Genomic DNA, 22,201 nt, shown 5'->3' with positions numbered 1-22,201 from the left:
CCGTCCTCTTCTGCAACAGACAACGCCAAATCAAAAGTCTCAACAACGTCAGGCGGTTTCATATTTTCCGCTTCAAATACCGGCGCAACGGCTGGTGCATCAGCAGCGCCTAAGTCCGCGTTTGCATCGAGCCCGTCGTTCGGCTCGTCGTCTACCTCGTCCTCCTTCTCATTTAGCTCATCGAGCTCGTCGGAGAGCAAACCATCAGAGTCACCGTTCGAATTCGGGAAAACTGACACCACTAAGCCCTCAGATCCTTCGAAGTTTTCATTCCCCAGTTCCTCATCGTCACCATCACCTTCCAGTTTCTTTGGCAAGCCCGCGGCCACGGAGAAGGAGCAAGAGAAGGCCGGCGGCTCAGCCTTTGCCTTCAGCAGCACACCCTCCTCCGGCGCGAGTCTCTTCGGAAGCACCCCATCGTTCGGTACCCCAGAGAAGCCCTCATCTTCCGGGCTTTCCTTTGGAACAGCGTCTCCCGGCAAGTCGAATCCATTTGGCGGCTTCGGCAGCGGGAGCAAGAGCGGGAGTATAGGCAATCCGGTGGGGTTCGGCTTCGCCACCTCGAAAACATCTGACTCAGAGGAGGGAACCTCGAGCAAGTCTGCCGGTTTCTCGTTCGCTGCCCCGTCCAAAGCAGAGACAAGCTTGGTGCCGGTGAAAGCTTCGGAATCGAGCGAAAGCACGTCCGACCAAGCTCCTGAGGACGAGGCGCAGCCTCCCCTCATAGCTACATCTGTGCATGACCAGGCAGGAGAGGGAGAGGAGAACGAGGAGACGATGCACGAGATCCGTAGCAAGGCGTTCAAGATGGTCAGGAATGAGGGCAAGAGCGAATGGAAGGACCTGGGTGTAGGTGAGCTGGCTGCCCTAAAATGGTGATTCTTGCAGACATATTGAGCATGTGCTTTAACGTAGGCATGCTTCGCCTCAAGAAGCACAAGGAGACAGACTCTCGACGCATGCTCCTCAGAAATAGCAGCACAGGCAAGATTACGGTTGTAAGTGCGCACTCATTGCCGTCGTTCACAGCCTGACCCATCGTTGTCAGAATTTCCTGCTCTATCATGGAATGAACGTCACAGTTGCCAAGAACGTAGTTTCGTTCATTGGCCACACTGAGGGCACGTCGACGCCATACAGGATCAAGACAAAGACGGAGGAACAAGCGAAGGACCTCAAGTCTGCCCTTGACCACGAGATTGAGTTCGTCCACGGCAAATCCGAGCCATGATATGTTCTGCTATCGTCACATGTATTTTGCTATGCACATGGACCAGCAGTCAGTATGAACCGTATGTACGCTAATAAATACTTGATCCCTCTGCCATCGTACACGTTGCATCCGAAAGATTGAAAAGCAGCAAGAGCTGCGGCTACTTGCCAAAGTGACTTTGCGCGTTGTGCCATGTCGAATAGTGCACGAATGCTTCGCTCAGGAGCATTTCGATATCGTGATCCGTCCACCCTTGCGTCGGAAGGGACTGCAGGAACATAATAATGCCCTGTACATTCCGCGATTAGTCCGCAATACAGTCAAAATGTAACCAGAACATGCCTGGAAATCCATCTCGCGCAATTTCTTGCTCCATTTGACGAGAAATGCGGAGCACACGTAAAGGTGAAACTGAGAAAATGCATCTGTTCCTTCGGCCTGACAGTGCAGAGTATCAGCATCTTGTCGCTCCATCATGATGAGCCGCACTCACCAAGTAAGTATCCCACATGCGAATGGTATTTTGGACGCTGATTTCACGCATCAACAGACAATTCATCCACCGGAACGCAAATTGCATAAATTCGACGTTCTCTGCCTCGAGATGCGCCGCCAGTGGTGCTGCACAGACTCGGTATGAGTCCCAAATCCGGACAAACGTGATGCGCAGTGTCATCGCACCATCAATACGAGCCACAAGCTCAGCCATGCGCTTGACGCTTCGGTGAATGCCTGGCTGCGACGCAATGTAATTGTCTTGAATACCATCTAGGAGACGTGAGAGGCACCAGAACGTGTCCGCCTCGATAGCATTCAAGATGTTCGGTGGCAGCAGGCCTGGATCAAACTCCTCCGGGTCCGAATCTGCTCGCAGCGCACATGAGACATCGAAGATACAAACACATCGGCGGCATACCAATATATGCTGACAGGAAGACCTGAAAGAACGGCGTTGCAAGGTCGTTTATGCCTTGCACGTAGCCGCTTGCGGGATGTCGCAAAGCCCATACGTAGAGAATCCGTTCCAAACTCTGCGTGTCATTCTCAGCGCAGAAGTGAATGCATGAAATATGGCTTATACTCTTTGGGTCGCTGCTTGCATCCAGAGTCGTACACCAGGCCTCGTGCGCGGTACATCTATCTCAATTTGGTGCCAGATTTGCTGATCAAGCCCCTCCCGATTGCGCGCGAAGGTCCGCTCTACGAGGTCTATGTATTCTTGCCGCTTTCGAGCGAGCGTAGAGACTCGGAGATGTGCAGGTAACGGCAGGTATCCCTGGACGATGATCAGAGTTGATGGAAGCATCCACGTAATGAAAACATACAAGTAGCAGGGGCCATGCTATTGGGCGTAACTCGTTGGGCACGCCGTTCCATGCCAATTTCCGTAGCTGCGCCATGCTCACATCTTCAGAAGCAACGCAGTCAATGAATTTCTGTCGCCTATTCGTCCGTATAGATCGTTCTCGATCCAATTTCGCCGTGCGCGCAGTGGAAGCTTGGGCGTTATCTGTCGAAAGCCCTTTCGACGGTGGGAGACGGCGAATGAGGTGTAGTGGATCTGGCTGCGGATGAGACGTCGACGCAGACACGCAGATATGCTCTAAGTATACCGTTAACGATCTCTTCAACATCATCTCTGACGGAGCCCTTGTCTCGCCTGGGTTTAGCGTGTGGCGCAGCACCTGGCTGTCCGACTTCAGGTTCGAGGTCACCAACAACCATATCACCGTCGACATCGTCATACGCGCCTCCGACTGCCCTCTCTGGCTCGCGGCCATCGATACTCGCACGCTGATCAGTGGACGTTCTGACAATAGTCCAGCCGTTCTTGGGAAGCTGGACTTCCTGCCTGCTCGGATATGAGCTTGGGCTGGGATGACTAACGTGGGTATAGGAGAATGCGAGTGTCGAGGACGATGTGTTCAGCTTGGGTCTGGGTACAGGTTTCGGAGCAGTGCCGGACGAGGATCCTCCCTGCTTGCTAGCAGACTGGTGCCAGCTCGATGCATTAGGTGATTCAGAATCAGAGGCACTGTCCCAGGCATCATCTTCAGCCCAGTCCGGAGTCACGTATGAAGAAAAGCGATGAGAAGGGTTGAGGCCGATGTGAGGGCGGGCAGGAGGAGGACGAGCGGCCATCGTAGTCCGTCGGTGTACAGCAGTGAGCAGCCGAGCGCGCAGACGCCGAATTTCGATCGAGTGCAGCTGATATATCCCACCCAATCAACGCGGATAGAATAGTCTTTTCTCATGTAGAACAAATGGCCCAGAATTACAACAAGCAGACTAGGGAAACACAGCTGTACGCTACAACTTAGGTGCAATGTTCTTACTGTAGGCTGCAGGAAAATAATACAGGTTGACGAGACCCGTGCATGACCGTCTTCACTGCGTTGCCTTGTAAAAATCCTCTTCAGACCAGCCGTAGTACCTCTTGAGCTTCTTGCTAAACTCCTTCAGCATGACTGGGTGCAATGTGGGATCAGGATGAGCTGCAGGAGTGAGATCAGTACGCCGCGTCCCATCACGAAGGAGGCGTACGCACGTTTATGGAACGTGATGGGCTTTCAGAAAGAGCGTGAGCAACTCCCCATGTCAAGCGCGACGGCAAGGGGCGGCGTACCTTATCGCGCCGGTCAGGGGGATCAAACCTAACACTAGACCCAGCAGTACTTGGGTCGTAAGAAAAGCCCATCTCCCGCATGACCTGGGAACCAATAGTCAGCTTGCCGCGAACGTATCTAGAAGCCTGCTCTACCTTCAGGAAGTTCTCCCACTTCATGGGCGCAAGACCTTTCTTCTCGTCCTCAGACGTCTGCAGCAGCTGATGCATATATGTCGCCGTCTTCTTGGACAACTTCGAGAAGTAGCTGAATTTGCTGCCGTTCTTCCCCTCCTCCTCCTCGGCTGTCTTATCCTTCTTGAAGCGACTAAAGAAACCCTTCTTCTCCGGAATAAGCTCGAGGCTGTTAGACTCCGGTCGGGATTTGACCTTCTCCTTTAGCTTCGTGACGAGACCCTCCGTTCGCATGTATTTATGGGCGGACTGGGCGGACTGTGGCAGCGGTAGAGACGTCGTCGACAGGTGTGGTAGAGTCGTGGCCGAGCTGTTGATGCTGGTGTTGATAGACGGATTATGCAAGGGATTCTGAGTCGGCCTGGGAGTAGTCTTCTTTTTTCCGGGCGAAGCGGGCGCGCCATGACTGGTAGAGATGGTGGAGGCGGTCTTCGGCGTACTAGGGGTAATAGGCCTGGTCGGCAGTGACACCGTGGGGGATTGAGGTGCCGGCTGCTCAGCCAATGTCTCCTGGGTGCTTGCCGCAGTGGCAGGCCTTTTCTTCTTCCTGGGCTTCTTCTTCTTCTTTTTGGCGGTAGATGTAGATGCGTCATCCTCATCCACCACATCCTCAATAGTCGTCTTGCGACTATGTGCTTGTGCTGCAACGTAACGAGTGAGCGAGTAATCAGTCACGGCCAAGACACAATCTCACCGATATCTGAAGTCGGTGTTGAGGCGGGCTTCTGAGCGCCTTGAGCCGGTGATGAGGCCGTCTTCTTTGAAGGCGCCGCCGACGACTTTCCAGAAGCGTAGGGCCTCCGAGGCTCCGTACGGTCCGTGGTCCTCAGGGTGGGATTCGAGGAGAACATACGCCCTGAGTAAGGGTCGGTAAGCACCTCAGAAATGTACGCGGCTCACTTCACGAACCTCGCAGAGATCCTAACAGCTTCAAAAACGGGTTGCCCTTGCGATCTTCCGTGAGTTCGTCGAACTCCAGCGCCGCGCTCTTGGGATCGAAGAAGTCGGGGGTGGCCATTGCTGCGTCCATGGCCTCCCGGAGCATGTCGCGTAGGGCATCTTCGTCGTCTGTATCGTATCCGCTCTCGGACTCAGTCTTGTGGTCATCATCGTCGCTGTAATCATCGTAATCGCCTTCATCGTCGGACTCATCCTCATCCGAGGAGTCAGAGACAGTCTGCAGCGATGGCATGGACGCATCACTTTCACCATCCCCGTTGGTGATGGCGAGACGAGGCGGATTTTTACCACTGGCCTTGCCTTTGCTCTTGACTGGCAGTAGGCCGGGCATGTCGTCGTCGTCTGACTCGTCGCCGCTACCGCGCCTTTTGCTTCCGGCTACATAGAACGCATGCCACTGAGGTGCCATTTGTTTTACGTCCTCCAGCTGCCACAAGGAATCGATGTCCTTGCCGCAGACTTCTTTGTAACTCTAATTGACACACGGACAATCAACGGCGGGATTCGTCCGACATGGCGGATGATGACGAGCGCTGCAACCGAGCACAACTCACCAGATTGACAAACTTCCACATATTATCGAGGACGTACGCAAACTTGGTCTTTTCGAGCGGGTAGATAGTGTCCTTGAAGTTTGCGTACATCTTCGATGCCTTCTCGGAGAAGATCTGCGCATCAACCCAATCCTCGTATTCTTCCGGCATCTCACGGGGTTGCTTTTTCCACGCATCGCCTTCAGCGCCGAGCAGCGGGCTTTCTAAGTACTCCTGGAGCTGTACTATGACCTATCGTCGAGTGCCGACTAGGTGAGTGATCGGCCAAAGACGCCTCTCTGACGCCGCTGGCGGAAGATTTTTGGGATACCCACCGACAAATCGCCAACAGCGTCCCAAACTGCTTGCGGGAAGCGCTTTGCCTCACGAGGGGATTCTTCGATGGCTTCATGGAGAATCTGAAACAATATCTGTCTTGGCAGTGGTGACTGCGGTAGACAGAGCTCCACAATGATGGAGTCGATGAAAGACTTGTGCATATCTTTCAGGTAGGCCCAATCAAAAACATATTCCAGTTCGCCCGTTTCGCTATCTTCGAATCTCTTAAAGTATTGGGAGTAGTGTGCTGATTCGACATGATGAATATAACTGCTTTGGGACGGTGGGAACTAAAAAGAAGACTGCTTACGGGCCGTGGTAGCAAGAAGCGCAAACTTTGATTGGCCAGCCTGGGCAACAATATTCACAATATCGTAGAGGACGAGATATTTGGCTCGTATGTTGGCATTCTTCCCGAGATATGTCTTGACGGTGGTATCCTGGACTCCGGCCTCAGATAGCTCGCGAAGTGTGTCCCCGACAAGCCTCCAAGCTGATGCCAGCATATATGCATTGTGTATTCTACAAGATCAAACAAATTACGTGGATTCAGTATCTGAGAAACACCCTCGATAGAGAATACACGTTATACCTAGCGGCAACGATAGATGCAACATAACTCGCATTGCGGAGGAGGTCAGATACACTCTTGCTTGGAGTTTGGGGCGTACGAGCTTCTACCTCCGCCTTGATCTTGTTGTAGAAAAGATCCGGATCCTGCAGGTCATTTATCTCATCCAAATTCGCTGGGTATCACAGACGACAATGTTAACCGCGATTTAGAAGCAGTGTAACACGTTCAGCACACCGGCAAGTTGAGAATCTGCAATGTTGATACATCTCTCGAGACGAAAAGGTGTTCCGATAGCCGTCTTGGAGCGTTCAATAAGATCCTCTATTGTTTAAACGGTTGGCACATTTGTAAGTGGCAGGGAGTAGTTTCTGTGCGGCCAGGCGTACCGGACAAGAGATCAAGCTTCTCCCTGCCGCTCATCCTCCCCATCGCCATGAGTTCTCCAGTTCCTCGCGCCCCATATTTGCCGTTCCGCAAAACGAGGGCACGAGCAGTGAGCGGCTTGTTGCCGTTCTCGTCTCGTCTGCTCAGGTTTTTCGCGAAAACCTCTCGAGGCCCCACGGGCACGAGATCGCGTGAAGTCGACAACGCAGGTTTGCCTTTCGCTGGCGGCATACTAGGATACAGCCAGAACTAAGAACAGGATGGGATTGAAGACAGACAAATAATCTAATCCCTCGCAACAATGGAGGTCTATATCGGAATGCGAAGCGTTGCTAATCACGTGCGTCGCGTTTCATTATGCTGCGTCGCGTTTGATCGGGTGCAATCAGTATTCCTTCCATCATCACTATAGATACAGCCTGAGCTTGCGCCTTACCATACTCTTTTATCCGGACCTCGTCTGCAGTCTCATAACGAGCCATGCCATTCATCGCTGCTACAGAATTGCCCCAACCTACGAGATACAAATATGCGGTTCGGTGCCATCAAGCAGGCGGATGAAACCCCACACCAACGCGATGATCCGTGACATCGGTGGCTGTGACCAGCGCGGTGATACAAAAGCCTGATGACTGACGTTGGTCGCCCTTTGGTCGCCCCCCACGGCCATCGACGACTCTCGACGACGTTCGCCTTCTCCCCTCTGCAGGGCAGAGCCTTAATTATCTTTTCTTCAGGACTCTCCTGGTGTAGTCGGCCTTGATGGCTGCATTTAACGTCTCGCGTAGGTCTCCCAACTATTGGATATCACCAAGACGTTTTGCTGACCTCGAATTGCGCCCTGCAGTCGATGACAGTTCGCCCCTTATATCGTACTCACCTCCTAATGTTTGGCTTGACACTCCGGCTAACGACACTCTCACGAAATTCTACTCGGCTGGCTCTCTGCATACGACTGCTGTCGATGGCGCTGCTGCTCACTTCTCGTTCAATGGCACGGGCGTCTGGCTTTACGGCGGTTTGAGGCCCGACTATGGCTTCTATACCTTTTTGGTCGATGGTGTGCAGGTACTGCAAGGTGATGCACGCGCAGCGGACCCGGAGCTCGGGCATATCTTAGCAGGGATCTCGGGGCTGCCGATGGGAGAGCATACAGTGCAGCTGAAGAATGCCGGTAATGGACCCATCGATCTGGATACAATGGTCTTCGAGACGACTGTGGGCGCCAGTGGGTATGTCCAGTTTCTTCTCTTCGCGGACGGCGGCGTGTTACACGAGTATCTGCGCAAATCTTGTTGCGAAGGCTGGTCTGGTTCCACCCCGTGGTGGCGTCCAAGGATTCTCGTATCGCATGTATCTACTGTAAATGTCGAATTGAGCCAGTGATATGCGACTACGTGTTCGTGGATTGCTGCGAGTGTGAATCGGCTCGCTCTACGCCTGTCGCCGTCCGCGGGGCATCCGATCTAGGATTGCTGACCTGGTCTTAGCGACTCAATGATCAGCTCCACTATTGACGATATGAACTCAACCTTCACATATGGACCCAATATTTCAGACTGGGCGCTTGATTCATACTCCAGCTTCTTCAACAACTCTCTCCAGTAAGTCCATAGTCTAATCATACTGAGCTAACGCCACAACTCGTTAATATCAGCTATTCGCGTACACAAGGCGCCCAGGCATCGCTCTCGTTCTCCGGCGATGCCATTGCTGTATTTGGCACCGTGTCGCCTCAGCACGCCAACTACACAATCACTGTGGATGGCCATACCTCGCAAGAATTCGACGCCAGCAGCAGTGTCCAAGATTTCCATTCTCAGGTATATATTTAGCAATTTTCATAGTGTGTGGCACGACTAAATACGAATCGATAGACTTTACTGGTGTGTAGTCCGTGACATCATCGCTCGAGTTCAATCCCTGAATGAGACACCAGTTCTTCGCGCAGAACCTCGGCACGAAGGAACACAGTCTGGTGATCACTGGCAATCCAGGAAAGGACACTGGAAAGTATGTTGATGTCGACTTCGTGCGTGTGTATGGCTCTTCTAGCGACTCCACGGTTCCTGGTCCGACGACCAGTGGCCAGTCGAGCGGCACCAGCTCCACCTCTGATCCGAGCAGCACCCTCAGTATCAGTGCCACTTCTACGGGTATGCCATTGAACGTGGTTAACAGCAAGAACAATAGCCAGTAAGCAGTTCCCCTTCGCGTTGAACCTTCGTTAATTGTAGGTGGCAGTAGTGCTGCTACAGATAGCGCATCTCGGCTCTCCACCGGTGCAATTGCCGGAATTGTCATCGGGAGCCTGCTTGGTCTTCTTGCGCTCCTGCTCCTCCTGTTCTTCCTCCTCCGATGCAGGCGTGGCCGGCCCCAGACCCTCGCTATCTCCCGCCCTATCATGCCAACTGACCTCACGCCCGATCTCCCCATACAATACGACCCCGACCTCGAAGCTGCTTATGGATACGAGCGAACGCCGAACTCCACCGAGAGGCAAATACACATGCGGCAGGCCGAGGCGCAGGTCTACGCGGAACTCGACGCAATGGGGAAGCGCGTTACAACTGCGACGCACGTGACGCGCTGGTCGCGGGGGTCGTATGACTCATCGTCCACATTGGAGGTCCACGAACCGTATATGCCCAAGTGGAAGACCGCGGGGCTGGTGGCACCGCCCGACTGGGCCCCTCCCCGTCCCCCTCCCCCTCAACGAGACACGGATAGCACCCACACCCGGAACCCGTCAGACACATCGACTGTAGTGAACGAAGAGGTGAGGCAGGGGGTGTCGGAAGTGGTGCTGCGTCCTACGCGTGTATCAGACGCCCCGAAGGTGAGGGATGTGCAATGCCCAATTGGATTGCAGTACTGATGGCTGTATGCTTAGACTGCGCCTGTGCGTCCGGGCAGACCTACCTTGGGGTTCAGTGTGATGCAGTACTACTTCGAGCCGCGGCCTTTGGTATAGTTCTAACAAGCTTCTATTTACATTTGTACTCTTGATGCTTTGAACGTCGTTGAACCTCACCGTGCGAGTGATTCCTGCCATTGAAGGCAGATTGGAACGATAAGCCACCATCCTCTGCACAAATTTGGCCATAGCATTCATCGAGGAGCTTTGACTGTGATCCCGACTGTCATACCTGAAATATACCCGACGGCTACAGTGGTGGCAGCGGCAGTGTACATTACGACAGTTTGACACTCCTATGATTTGATGCTCTTGACATGCCAGATGCAGCAGCTATCAGCCAAATACAAGCTCGATTGTGGTCTATATTCGCGCGCTATCCAAAAAAGATGTCCAGACATCCTGCCGCGATGACAACCGTCACCTGTTCGTTCATTGAAACGATGAGATAGTTTCGGAGGCTTCGCAGATACACCCTCAGCCCGAGTGGCTCTACGTTAAAACTGAGCCTTTTGTCGATTGCTTGCATGCTCGCTATGCTGTACTTATACAATTGTCCAATTGTTTGCATGGCCTGATCAAAGTGCGGGTGTGACATGATATGACGATCTCGATCTGTGGCCGTTGTTGTCTTCGCGACGGTAACGTGGTGACATGCTCTCGGTCACAGTCTATATGAACGCCGGGGCTATATGCTGATGGTTCCCTTACAGCTGTGTGCATTGCGCTTTCCCTTCCCCTTTCCCTCCTTCCACCTTTCTTCTCGTTGGTCGAGCTGAGCTCGCTGGAACCACTGGTTCTTGACTCGTTCTTCCGCTCGCTCGAAGCAGGCCTACCTGTCCTCTACAGTTCCTTCAAGTCAAGAGAACAGTCTTCCGCATTTCCTCTTCCTCGCCCTCTTCCACGGCCATCAGTATTCTCTCAACCAACAGACGGGCACCATGGGCAACTTAATCTGGCACGAGTGGTCTCGCTATGTCACCCTTACCGCCAGTGTTTGTAAGTGCCACAATTGGCCACTTGCATGGGCGACTAACCATTTATGCATACAAGATGTTATCTGGGCGAGCTTCTGGGGCTTTTGGTTCCGCAAATTCTTCTGGGACTTCATCGGCGGCACTTTGCGCGACCCTGGAGGACTCCAGTGCGTGCTACACATGGTTGCAATATGTCAGCTCCCTTACCGTTTGACAGACCCGCCAACAATGTTTCATTCTTCATTGATATAATTGTGAAGGCGCCGATCATCCAGATTCTAGCCATGGCCTTTGGGATGATGATGGTCGCTCTCGAATATCCTGCGCCATTTTTGAAGGGAACCGCCATCCAAAGAAGCTTCGTCGTCCGGATTGTCGGATTGATATTGCAGGCATTTATAGCAGTATTATTCTATCAGGTGTGTTCTATATAATTTGTATGAGCTAATATCAATTGCTGAGGGTGATTGCACGATAGGGCACAAATGCGGCAATGTATTCTCTCATCGCCGCGGTGGGGTACACTCGTGCCATGATGCTCGGAGAGACGTTGGAAGAGGCGAAGAACAATAAAGGAAGAGGCGGACATGCCTAGCACGACTACTTCTCAGAGGACAGGCTTCCCGCACGCCGGGCTGGTTCAGCTATCACAGATCACATTATTCTTTCATTACGTTCTTTTCGTCGCTCTTTTCACATGTTCATCTAGCGAAAGGTGCGGCTGTCTCGGCTTGTAACTCGGAATTCGCTAGCTTCTCTGTCCGGTGCATTTGCCCTCTCGCCGTTATCATTCTCGTTCAGCGAACGTTTGTCCTTAGAAGTGTCTTTCACCATTGCGCCGCTGTTGTATCTTCTCGTTGTACCGTGTAGTCGAATCAATGTCGACCTGTGGCCGATTGGAACGGCCGATTGCAGTTCGGAAAGCGGTCAAATGCTGTATGTAGAAAAGACGTTGTGGAGTATGTCGAACCGGCCACATCAGAAATTGACCCTGGCAGAATACCCTGAGCGCTCAAAGTCGGAGCTGCTACTCGGTATACAAACGCGTCTACGTGATAATGGTGACCTCACCGATTGCTCGGCACTGGCCAATTGGCGTTCTGAGCATCTTCCAATCGGGACGATCAGGCTATCCTCGTTCTGCCTGCCGTACGCTTTCCCGATCTGTCCCAGCCGCAACAAGATACCGACTCCCACTTGCTGCACTTGCCTGGGTAAGGCTATCTGGCAGTGGCATCCGCACTTTCTCCACCTCTTCGGACTCTACTGCAATGCCTCAGACTCATTTCGAAATCATCTCCTGCTTGCCGGACAGGTTCGATAAGGCCCGTGAATCGGGAGATCTACTCTTCTTCCCGTCGACAGTGCACAAACACTCCGAGTTTGGTGTGGAGGTTGGTGCTCCGCCAGTCCGCTCCACTTTCTGATATCCAGGGGAGGTTATTTCCGTGTAGCTCGAAATACGATTGTGTCCTGCTTTGCAGAAGAAGCCTCAACTGCCCGCGCCGCACTTCGATACCGCGGTCCAATTGCAGCCTGAGAAGCCTGACCCGTTCGCTCCTCCGTATGTCCCGAATTTATACCTGGGGGAGCTGCGGGATGAACCGGAAGACGCCGAATATATCATCTTGGTTCGTGGTATCATGAACATCCGGCAGGGAAGGCTGACAAATGGAATGCCGTTGGCAGCTTAACAAATATTCCGTGGTCCCCAACCATTTTCTTCTGGTCACGAAGGGTACGAACATGATGCATCGGTATAACCTGATACGCTGAAGGAGTTATACCGGCACAGACTACCAGTCTCAGACATCACCGCTACGCCCCGGAGACCTGGTGCAAACGTACAAGCTACTCATCGCTGCGCAAAGGACGGGTAGACGCTTCTTCGCATTTTATAATTGTCCGCAGGTCTCCCGCACATCTAGGCTCTGACGCTGACGCGCGTATGTCCCTAGGCGGCAATCTTAGTGGCGCCAGCCAGCCACATAAACATGTCCAGTTGATTCCCCTGGAGGACGATGGCCCTCCTGTTGAGAAACTCGCACGAGCCACGAAGGTGGATTACCCAGGTGCGTCTTTCGCGACACCGGCGGAAGTTATGATAAACTGTCGATGCAGACCGACCGTTCGCCCTGAACGAGCTGTCATACGCTAATCACGTCCGTCGATTTCCTCCCAACCTCGCCTCGGCTACCAACGAAGCACTCGAGAGCGCGCTTGCGGATGCGTTCCTCGCATTACTGGATCTGGTTATCTCGACCGTGCGCCGAGACCCGGATTATCCCCCCGGGACGCCTTCCTTTAACGTCGTGCTCACCCTGGAGCATATGCATCTTATCCCGAGGAAGAAAGATAACCACACGCTGAGCGAGACCGGCGAGCCGCTCAGTGTAAACGCCCTGGGCTTCGCTGGTATGCTGCTTGTCAAAAGCGAGCAAGAACTTGAGGCTGTTAAGTCCGAAGGCGTCGGGAATATTCTGCGCGATGTGGGGCTGGAAAGCGTGCACGAATTGCTGCTGAATGAAGACGCAGAGGGTGAAGGGGCAGGCACCGAGCGGGTGCAATCAGACCTATAATAAAGACGAGACCGATGTGCTTCGACCAATGTCAGCGATGAACACCATCTGTCTAGTAAACAATGCGAGCATACGGAGAATAATGTTTATGCCGTGAGAGGCCTATGCCAGTGCGTAGAGTGCATTAGTGCAGATAGGACTGTGGTCACAGAGCACCTGCTCTGTAGCCTGAGCTTAAGGCTGATAAAGCCTGGGAGGTTCTGCCCGTTGAAGTGTTTCGTCAGGGATCGGCACTGACGATGGATATTGCTGACGTTTGCAATCCGGATCGGAAGTAATATGCATATATGGGAATGTGAAGCATGAAAACCAGCATAAATGCATGTTTCTGAACATACTGTGGCGCAGCAGCAGCAGCAATGCCAAAGACACAAGAGCTCAGAAGCATGACTTCTATCCCACACTATTTAAGCTTACTGAGCACATGCGCTAACATATTCTGATTCACAGCTTGTTTTGAGCGCACGGCGTTTTGTCAATCTGTCTGAAGCACAAGCCCGGATCTGACCCGGAGATGCGTACGTGCATACGTCTGAACTTCGACGCAATGTGTTCCATATAGAGATAGATGAGCGACCCTTGAAGGAGGTATCCCCAACAGTGATCGCGCGTTTGCGTCAGTCATTACGCGTCACGCCGAATATGGAACACAACAACCCGCGCTACCAGCAGGATGATCAAGACACACGACGTGGCTGGGATCCTAGCTCGGGCGAACTTTGGCGAAAAAGCCTTCGGGGCGACGATACGGCTGCCGAAGCTTCATTGGCCGAGGCAACTAGAGAAGATTTCTTATCAGGTATTCGGAGGATTACCGCATGCGTGTTGTTTAGGAGTGGAGCTCGGCCAGTGTATATGTCCTGAATGCAGTAGTAGTCTTGGAGTTGTGAAGCTTCGAAGCGAGAAAGGCACCGACATGAAGCATGGTAGTAGCTCGAGACCGCCAATACGCGCTGACATTGGCGGTGGAATGCCGCCACAGGTCGCAGCCGCATGAAGGTCTGTGGCGTGATGGACCGAGCTTGCAGGACGGCTATAAGACCGATCGCGAGGTCAGCGGAAATCTCCCACCACGTTCCCACATTGGCTTACATAATCGCAGCTGCCGCGCTCGTGATGGAGGGACTATGTGGAGACCTGCGCTACTACGACCTCAGTCCTCTTGCTCTCATGTCCTCCTCGTCCTGTTCCAGGTCGCCCTCGCCGTCCCCCGCGACGCCGGAGTCGATGGACAGTTTCGACTCTGCGCTTCACCGGGGCGATCTTTCTGCATGGTATTCCTCCCTTTCGCCGTCTCAATATCCCCCAGGAGACGAACCGCACAACCACCACACCGGGAAGCCCGATGCGCCTCAAATCCTCGAGCTGGAGGACCTGCTGCATGATGGAGCCTTTGACAGGTGCTTTTTTCCGCTTTTTTTCTACGCGTTATTGGATCAAACTTTGAACAAGTGTGTCTCGCAGCACGAACTTAGCATTGCCTGAGAGGAATGCTACGCTGGATACGTCAAAACTATCGCTACAACTGGGGTACAATCCGGCTAGCCTGGGTGCACATATCTCCTTCACGAAGCCAGTCCCACCACCACCCTCCCAGCCGCGGCCGGATCCCTCGCTCAATTCGCAACGTGTCGTCTTTCCTCCTAAGGAGACATGTTACAAGTATGTTCATATCCCCATTGGGTCGGCATCAGTCATTGACAACTCCCTAGCCTACCGATCATAATACCGAGCATACCCGAAGGAGGCACAAAGTCAAGGGTTGAGACGCAAGTCCGCTTGACCGTCGATTTGGCTCATGCTAGTGCCTCCACTGGGGAACCTCTCAAGTACGACAGGGTTGGTTCCTGGAAATGGCTAAGACTGCCTCGAGGTACTTCAACCAAGAGGAGGACTCGCAAGGAGGGCAAAGTCGGTGAGTCAGGCCCGTTTAGTCATCGGCGTAGTATTGAGCCAGCCGTCTGTCCATTAGACGCACCACTAGAAGATACACTGTATCTGACCGCTGAGGTGACGTGCTCATCCGCGCCACATACACGAGTGACCTGTTGCTCCAGCTGCCAGGCACGAGAGGTACGTTCGCCTTTCGCCATATGCCTGCGTCATTGTTGACCTCATTGTGCTAGGCAAAACGCGTCGCACGCAAAATAGCGGCACGAGTGAGGCCTGCTCGGTCCGACACCGAGTCGCAAGACGAGGCGCCGATGATCCCTGGTAGAGGTCGACATGAGGATACTTCGAACATTGTCCAATTCAATTGTCCAGAAGTCCTCGACTTTTCTGCAGGCTCAGCCATTCTCCCTCTGCGTATCACTTGCTACTGTCGACATCACCGTGAGAAGAATGGCTTCAACGTGCATTTCAAGATGCTCGATCACGCAGGGCGCACTGTTGGAATAGGGACGACAAGGCCGATCATGATCACGGACGACCACAAGACTACCGGGGCTAGCGCTCAGAAAGTAGCTCAAGCGGCACTCAATGGCGACGTTAGACTGAGTCCGGATTGGGTACTAGGCGCTGCCTGCGACTCCTCTGAGGCAGCCGTATCTGCGAAGCGCAAGAAGCCTCTCGTGTCTGATCGATCGGCGAAGCGCACGAAGCCATATGATCTTGCTCGTAGTACGGGACGCACCGTCCGAAGAGGCAGCGACGGTAGCCTGGATTCCCCGCCCAATGTAGCATCTGCGGTGGGGACGCGCTCGCCATCGCCTTTGAGCACCTTTGCATCGTCTCCTGTCTCCCCGTCTATGTCCTCTGCCCAAGTGCCGGCACCTTCCCAGCTTGGCAGCAGCGACATTCAATGCGACGGGCCTGATCCACTTACCTCTGTCTTCGACTTCTCTTCCCCTCTTTCTAGTCACTTGTCTACCTCTTCTGTGGATCCGGCTGTTGCGATGGCGCAACAGTTTGACCATGGTTCGATGTCGCTGCAGCAGTTCGCCGATGCGTTCCTCCCGAATTCGCCTTCGACATCCCCGTCTCAGATCCTCAACATTTCCTCCGGAACGCCGTCGTTCATGCTCTTCGGCCAGAATCCTCCGCTGCCGATGTCTAGCTTACCCGCGCCTCGAATCCACCGCCTCATCCCTGCTTCTGGGCCTACGTTTGGTGGCATCGAGGTGACAGTGCTTGGTGCGAACTTCCATCCCACTATGCAGTTAAATTGCACCTTTGGCGGCACACCATCGACGTCTACGCAAAGGTGGAGCGATAACACACTGGTGTGTATGTTACCACCGAGTGCTACCCCTGGTGCAGTGCCGGTGTGGTTCGATGGTCTTCAGAAAGAAGAAGAAGGATCTCTTCCATGCCTCTTTACCTACACTGACGAGACGGACAAAGCTTTGTGCGTCATTGTTGTTATTTTCTGGTGCATTTACTGATGTTGGATGATATGTTCGCGTCGCAGAATGGAGCTTGCCTTACAAGTCGTCGGGCTAAAGATGACGGGCAAGATCGAAGATGCGAGAAATGTTGCTATGCGCATTGTTGGCAACACCGATGGTGATGCGAATTCCGGGATGGGAACCAGCAACGCCATGCAACTTGCCAACGAAGTTGGACCTACTCCTGATTTCCGTCATCTCCTCCTCAGCCGCGCTGGAAGTGACGGAGATTTCGAGCGAGTCCTCATTGACTTCCTTTCCATTCTCGATGTCCCACTTGACAGTGCCGCCCTATCAGTGTCCTCATCGATCTCGCACTCGACCGCTAACGGGCACACACTGTTGCATCTATCAACTATGGCTAACTTCCCTGCCCTTGTCAAGTTTTTGATTGCCCATGGGATCGACCTGGACGCACGCGACAAGAATGGGTGCACCGCGCTATTCTTGGCAGCTGTGGCCCGATCCTCCGAATGCGCGAGGGTACTCGTTCAGGCAGGTGCGGCGCTAGATGTCGTTGATGCGCTAGGGAAGACGCCGGTGGAAATTGTGCCCTCTGGATTCTTCGACTTCACGACTTCCGTTGGCGACGTCGCCGACTGTGACACTCAGGAAGAAGAGGAGGCTGCTTGGGCAGACGTGGACTCTGAGGACGAAATGGAGGCTAGACATACTCCCAGACGCCACGTCGATCGCAGATCGGGCTTGCGGAGGCGGCGGTCAGCGCATCTCCCGTCACAAGACGACCAGAAACGACAGGATGACACTGTTGCGCGTCCATTGGAGTCGAAGAAGGCTCTCGAGGCAGGCATGCCGGACGAGAAGCAAGTGGCGTCTTTCATGGAGATGCTCTCTCGCACGTTGATGCAGTGGCAACATCCTCAAGACATGATTGCGAACATGCAGAACCTGCCGCTGCCTCACCTTCCCAATCTCCCAGGTGCTTGGAACGCACTGCCACAGATGCCCGCCGTCTTCCCCGTTCTAGTGCCCATTCCGGCTTTGTCGGCCTTGTGGGGCGACAAGCGTGGTGAGGGAAGGGGGCAGCATGGCGAGGCGAAAGGCGCGAACGGCCAACCGTGGCGTGCCATTCCGACCAGTCAAGATTGGCGTGCGTTCGTGGAGAAATGGACGACGCAGGCCACCCTCTCCGCCAGGCAGGCCGAGGACATGTCCGATGCCCCTCCTGCGTACACCCCCAGGAGCGCTGATGTGGCGGAACCTATCCCCTCATCGTCAAAGGAGAAGGAAGTGCTTGCTGCATGCAGCGCCGTCGCGTCGCGCTCTGTCGTTGATCGACATGTGTCCCGCGCGGTAGGCTACCAAACAGTCCCTCTCCCCGAGGAAGAAATGCAAGCGTTTGCGTACCGACCGCACAAGCCATCTCGCAAGCAAAAGAAACGTATGTGACTTCATTTGAACCTTCTTTGCGGCTACTCAGGACTACTACTTAGATGATCGAATGCTGGTATTGTTCTGGATTCCAATTCTTATCAGTACGTTTTTCCTTCTTTCTCGCGTCTCCATGATGCTGACGTCTCAACCCCATAGTTGGTTTGCTCTGGGCTTGCTTCCACTTCATGCGTGTGGCCTTCCATGCGACACGGACTGTTCTTACCTTGAAGGCCGGGTTGTAGGGATAATCGTATTATTTAACTATTTCCGATCCCAAATGGATCTCTGTGTGAGTACGTCGATTTATAGCGAATGTGTAGGCTTTGGATAGCCGCAACTCTATACTACCTGTCTGTGTGCTCTGCTTCTAGCTTATGATTGAATCGAATATCCGTAGGCTTGATCGTGTGTATGTTACATTTATTATGTATGTGCAATAGATGTGTTTGATGCTATGACTGCGAAAGGACTTCACTCCACTCACTGCGAGCCGAGAAAGTACGCATAATGATGATATGCGTCGCTTAGCTGGCTTCAGCGCCTCGCCGTAGCCTCCACCCTTTTACGCTGCTGCCTGCAGCTCGTCGAGTCCTGATATCTTGGTGCCTCTATTTCCGCTATGACCTCCACCATCAGCCCCACCAATGTCACCGATCATAACGAGAAATGTGCTTATTGCCTCAAGAAAGTGGGCTAAGTAAACTTGAAGCTATGCGGCCATTGTCGGTACGCTATTGGGATTTCGCAACTGCAGTGGTCATCAGCCTGAGACTAAGTACACGGCTGTGTTTGCTCAGAATGGTCCGCTACTGCTCGAGAGAATGCCAGAAAGCGGCTTGGCCAACTCACAAGCAACGTTGCAAAACAGGGTTTAATTACATGAGCGCCCTTTCACAGGACCACGATGCGAAGAATCTGGACAAAGACTTCACCAAATGGCTGGATTGCTGGCGGAATACCCTTACGACAATCGCGCCCTTTGCGTTCGACCTCGCCAACCACCCCGACGATCGTCTTGCGACACATTGGTACTATAATCTTATATCAATATGTCAAGGGTTGTAGCTGATAGAACCTCACAGCATGTACATCGAGGTTGAACGGAGCCCTTCTGCGCTCATCCTCGAGCAGTCTTTCAAGGTTAGCAGAGCTGTCTGATTGGCAACTCCCTTCAACATCTGATATGGCTGGGTTTGCATGGACATATGCTCAGATGCTAGGAGGCACAATTTTCACCCGAGATGAGGTTGTCGAGAGGTTCCACGAACTGGATGCTACTGAGGAGCAGATAGAGGATTGGAAGAACGACAACCGAGGCGATCACACAGTCCACATCATCATCCAATTCTACGATTTGATGCGCTTTCTCTGGTTCTCGCTCATCGACCTCAGCGAATACAAGGAGGATAAGAAGACTTCAGCCATGCTCGCTGCCGGTTGGTCTGAGGCACTCATGTCCTCCATTGAGCCTGGCATCAGACCCGACATAGGTGGTAGTAAATCCTATCAGGCATGAGCCTGTCAGGATTTATTGCCGTTCTTCCTAGATTTATCTGAATGAGGCATTCCACAATTGTTGTATAACACTGCTAGTCAATTGGATACCTCGTTATGTATATTAGTTACTTGATCTTAGAGACGCGGGTATGCGCGTCATGACCTGCCCTTAACTAGGCAGTATGCTCGTGACCGCGTCGCGTACCTCGTTCCTTGCCAATCTAGCATGATAAGTGCTTGATAAACCAACTTGTTATTGAGAGCATATCCTACAAACATGTCTCGCTCAACCACGGCAACAACCACGTACAATCTCGTCAAGTATTCACGGTCATATCCTCAGGCAGCTGGATCCGACCAGCTGGATCAAGAATGGCAGCATTTCACTAATCCGGTCATTCGTCTTGTAGTCGATGTGAAGAAAGCCTCGAGCGGCGACCTGGAAAATTTCAGGACTCGGATTCTTTGGACACTACAAGCTAGCAACGACTGCATGGATGTTGACCAACGCGAAGTTGTATTTGTGAGCTCGAGAGCTTTTCGGTCGCAGCAGATGCTTTAGCTGATATATCATATAGGAAGACCTTGATCTTCTCGCATTTTCCTCTATCCCTCTCTTGAAAGACAGGATCATCACATCTCAAGGCCTACCACTCAAGGCTGTCTACCGCGATGCTGTGATTGGAATCCGTTATCTTCACCCGCGTATTGTCCCCGCAGGAGCAACACCGGTACGCATATAGTCGATCCCACAATGTCAGGTACCTTTTTAAATTGCTGCGCAGTCCTACAGACGCTTTCAGATAACATTTCAGTCCGCCTCTCAAGCCACTTGTTTCATCGAGTCGATCAAATTTGTCTGCCCGTGCAAAGCTAATCAGGTACCCCCGGTCAGCCGCACTATCAACAGGGCTGCTACGATGGTCCAAGCATCCGTCATGGGGCCGCCCGTTGGTGACACTGCATCGGGAATCCCAAGACCTTCTGTTCCCCCCGGATTTGGGCGCATGCAGGTTCCCCATGGATCTAGCATGTCTAGCCATCTTAGTTTCGCTCCAGAAACGCCCTCTCAGCAACGTGACGTTCTTCTTTCCTCTGCTACTCAGCGTCCTTGGGACCAGCCTCCGCCATTCAATGCATGCACTCCTGTGACGTCTCTGCTGCCGCGCTCCAGTACTGCATCCTCCGAACGCCAGCGTCTTCCTATTAACACGTCCGTATCGCCCTGGGACTCGTCTTCAACGAACCTCAGCGCTTTCACGCAGTATGGCAATAGCGATAACTCAGTAAGGAAATCCGGTCGCGCTAGCGTACTGCCTGCTCTAGATAGTGACAACGATTCCCGTCCTACCTCTGCCATCACAGCATCTTCAAGTTCAGTGAACTACTCAGCTGATACCAGTCTTTATTACCCTCGAGCTCCTCTGGTCACTGGGGAGCACGTTCCTTCAATCCTGACGAGCTCCGATCCGCACCAAGGGCCTTCGCCATCTCAACGACACTTATACTCAGCCCATCCTAGTTCTGAACCTTCGCACATTTCTATGGCGTCTAGTGAGAACAGCTACTCTAGGCGTGCTTCAACCACGCTTCATGGCACCGTAGAGAACTCATATGCCTCAACGCCTACGCATCCTACTTCTAGCGCACCAGAAGAAACGCTCTCTCTTGCGCCAACTGCACCCAGTCCAACCGAGCCGATACCTGCGCCAATACAACAGACTGCAGCGAAAGAGAACATATCTCCTACTTCTCAGCGTATTCTAGCCTGCCTCGAGGAGACGCCCTCACTCTATGATCTGTCGCGTGGAGACCTCGAGGAAGTAGTCGCCAAGGTTGTCCGCGAAGAGGGATTCTTGAAACTGGTACATCCCTTCTTATATGAACGATAGGTCCCTCTGAGCGGTGTTTACAGCTCGAGCAGCTGGACTCGATGTGGAAGATCAAGAGTGTCTTAGATCTACCCTGTTCTTGACGCAGCCGCTAATTTCAGAACGCGTCGTGGAAGACTACATGGCTCAACCGAAAGGTTGGGGAAACAGAAATATAGAATGTGCATTTTCTACTATCAAGAACCTAACTGGGCTTTGATGTATGACGTGCACATGCCTTGTGACGTAACTTATAGCTACTGTTTCGCCCCTACCCGTTCGAACTAGTGAAACAAATGTTCCTGCGTGATAATCCAATATACCCATTCTGTCGCAAGGAGAATACAAAGGGCCACGATACAAATCGAAGAAGATGAAGCAGTCCACATGTGTATGAGTTTTGTATTTCTGATCGTCGCTGTCCATCCGTGAGGACACCACCGCCCCAGGCCGATCATCGAACCCAAGGCGGTGACACAGTCTCGCTTTGCGCCAATGAAGTTTCCCCCACAGGCCCTCCAATCCCGAGCGACCGTGACAACTCGAGCCGAAGGTGTTGGCCGTCGCATGTAACTGCACACCGAGGCGACCTCCCCGCCGCGCAGTGGTCTTGCTGTTCCGCCAGTGGAGTTTCCTCCATAGGCCCCGAAGGCCCGGACAACCACTCCGGACCCCAGGTGTTGGCCGTCGCATGGGACCACGCACCGAGCCGACCGACCCGGCACGCAGTAGTCTCGCCGTTTTGCCAAAGAGCTTTCGCTCAGAGGCCCCAC

At 53.1% G+C, this 22,201-nt stretch overlaps 7 protein-coding genes across 7 annotated transcripts; 5 read left to right on the top strand and 2 right to left on the bottom strand.

The window, feature by feature from the left end:
• Window positions 1-738: 738 nt before the first annotated feature.
• On the top strand, window positions 739-1,231 carry POSPLADRAFT_1131934 (hypothetical protein; the record flags this gene model as incomplete). Its single annotated transcript, XM_024484150.1, has 3 exons — window positions 739-853; window positions 916-998; window positions 1,049-1,231. Coding segments are annotated over 3 exons (381 nt in total), but the record flags the coding sequence as incomplete, so codon positions are not given.
• A 142-nt stretch (window positions 1,232-1,373) lies between these two features.
• POSPLADRAFT_1043644 (hypothetical protein) lies at window positions 1,374-3,355 on the bottom strand (the record flags this gene model as incomplete). The annotated part of the gene is made up of 8 exons (XM_024478358.1): window positions 1,374-1,502; window positions 1,556-1,651; window positions 1,707-1,834; window positions 1,895-2,077; window positions 2,130-2,244; window positions 2,295-2,489; window positions 2,539-2,774; window positions 2,827-3,355. The coding sequence occupies 8 exons, from the start codon at window positions 3,353-3,355 to the stop codon at window positions 1,374-1,376; spliced, it is 1,611 nt and encodes a 536-aa protein (XP_024342949.1).
• An 87-nt stretch (window positions 3,356-3,442) lies between these two features.
• Window positions 3,443-7,034, bottom strand: POSPLADRAFT_1177590 (hypothetical protein; the record flags this gene model as incomplete). Its single annotated transcript, XM_024488522.1, has 13 exons — window positions 3,443-3,708; window positions 3,762-3,780; window positions 3,840-3,923; window positions 3,975-4,419; window positions 4,483-4,641; window positions 4,791-4,869; window positions 4,923-5,445; window positions 5,528-5,758; window positions 5,842-6,092; window positions 6,156-6,367; window positions 6,438-6,591; window positions 6,654-6,740; window positions 6,806-7,034. 13 exons carry the CDS (start codon window positions 7,032-7,034, stop codon window positions 3,602-3,604), a joined length of 2,580 nt encoding a protein of 859 aa, XP_024342948.1. The 3' UTR covers window positions 3,443-3,601.
• Window positions 7,035-7,466: 432 nt separating this feature from the next.
• On the top strand, window positions 7,467-9,836 carry POSPLADRAFT_1068917 (hypothetical protein). The gene is made up of 9 exons (XM_024482325.1): window positions 7,467-7,587; window positions 7,651-8,035; window positions 8,294-8,407; window positions 8,461-8,626; window positions 8,681-8,689; window positions 8,743-8,816; window positions 8,859-8,959; window positions 9,041-9,642; window positions 9,697-9,836. Exons 1-9 carry the CDS (start codon window positions 7,566-7,568, stop codon window positions 9,775-9,777), a joined length of 1,554 nt encoding a protein of 517 aa, XP_024342947.1. The 5' UTR covers window positions 7,467-7,565; the 3' UTR covers window positions 9,778-9,836.
• Window positions 9,837-10,403: 567 nt separating this feature from the next.
• Window positions 10,404-13,333, top strand: POSPLADRAFT_1177585 (hypothetical protein). The gene is made up of 9 exons (XM_024488521.1): window positions 10,404-10,719; window positions 10,774-10,864; window positions 10,915-11,116; window positions 11,978-12,091; window positions 12,152-12,328; window positions 12,387-12,435; window positions 12,493-12,600; window positions 12,656-12,769; window positions 12,819-13,333. The coding sequence occupies exons 1-9, from the start codon at window positions 10,662-10,664 to the stop codon at window positions 13,274-13,276; spliced, it is 1,371 nt and encodes a 456-aa protein (XP_024342946.1). The 5' UTR covers window positions 10,404-10,661; the 3' UTR covers window positions 13,277-13,333.
• A 1,796-nt stretch (window positions 13,334-15,129) lies between these two features.
• POSPLADRAFT_1043639 (hypothetical protein) lies at window positions 15,130-19,787 on the top strand (the record flags this gene model as incomplete). The annotated part of the gene is made up of 11 exons (XM_024478357.1): window positions 15,130-15,191; window positions 15,334-15,349; window positions 15,563-15,610; window positions 16,186-16,504; window positions 16,538-16,625; window positions 16,689-18,067; window positions 18,746-18,786; window positions 18,958-19,088; window positions 19,143-19,200; window positions 19,274-19,496; window positions 19,735-19,787. 11 exons carry the CDS (start codon window positions 15,130-15,132, stop codon window positions 19,785-19,787), a joined length of 2,418 nt encoding a protein of 805 aa, XP_024342945.1.
• A 47-nt stretch (window positions 19,788-19,834) lies between these two features.
• POSPLADRAFT_1043638 (hypothetical protein) lies at window positions 19,835-21,532 on the top strand (the record flags this gene model as incomplete). Its single annotated transcript, XM_024478356.1, has 6 exons — window positions 19,835-20,080; window positions 20,136-20,288; window positions 20,343-20,821; window positions 21,080-21,132; window positions 21,211-21,422; window positions 21,473-21,532. 6 exons carry the CDS (start codon window positions 19,835-19,837, stop codon window positions 21,530-21,532), a joined length of 1,203 nt encoding a protein of 400 aa, XP_024342944.1.
• Between the last annotated feature and the right edge of the window lie 669 nt (window positions 21,533-22,201).

Source organism: Postia placenta (genome assembly GCF_002117355.1).
Source record: "Postia placenta MAD-698-R-SB12 unplaced genomic scaffold POSPLAscaffold_2, whole genome shotgun sequence".
NCBI classification, from domain to species: Eukaryota; Fungi; Basidiomycota; class Agaricomycetes; order Polyporales; family Adustoporiaceae; genus Rhodonia; species Rhodonia placenta.
Note: the sequence above shows the minus strand (reverse complement) of the source record. Positions and strands in the feature narration are given on the sequence as shown.

Excerpts from the sequence above, each read along its gene's own strand:
- POSPLADRAFT_1068917 (XM_024482325.1), top strand. The coding sequence starts at position 7,566 with ATGGCTGCATTTAACGTCTCGC. Across the intron at positions 8,036-8,293 it reads ACGACTGTGGGCGCCAGTGG|CGACTCAATGATCAGCTCCA; the intron begins GTATGTCCAGTT and ends ACCTGGTCTTAG. Across the intron at positions 9,643-9,696 it reads GTGTATCAGACGCCCCGAAG|ACTGCGCCTGTGCGTCCGGG; the intron begins GTGAGGGATGTG and ends CTGTATGCTTAG.
- POSPLADRAFT_1177585 (XM_024488521.1), top strand. The coding sequence starts at position 10,662 with ATGGGCAACTTAATCTGGCACGAGTGGTCTCGCTATGTCACCCTTACC. Across the intron at positions 11,117-11,977 it reads TAGCAGTATTATTCTATCAG|ACTCATTTCGAAATCATCTC; the intron begins GTGTGTTCTATA and ends GCAATGCCTCAG. Across the intron at positions 12,436-12,492 it reads TTTTCTTCTGGTCACGAAGG|ACTACCAGTCTCAGACATCA; the intron begins GTACGAACATGA and ends ATACCGGCACAG.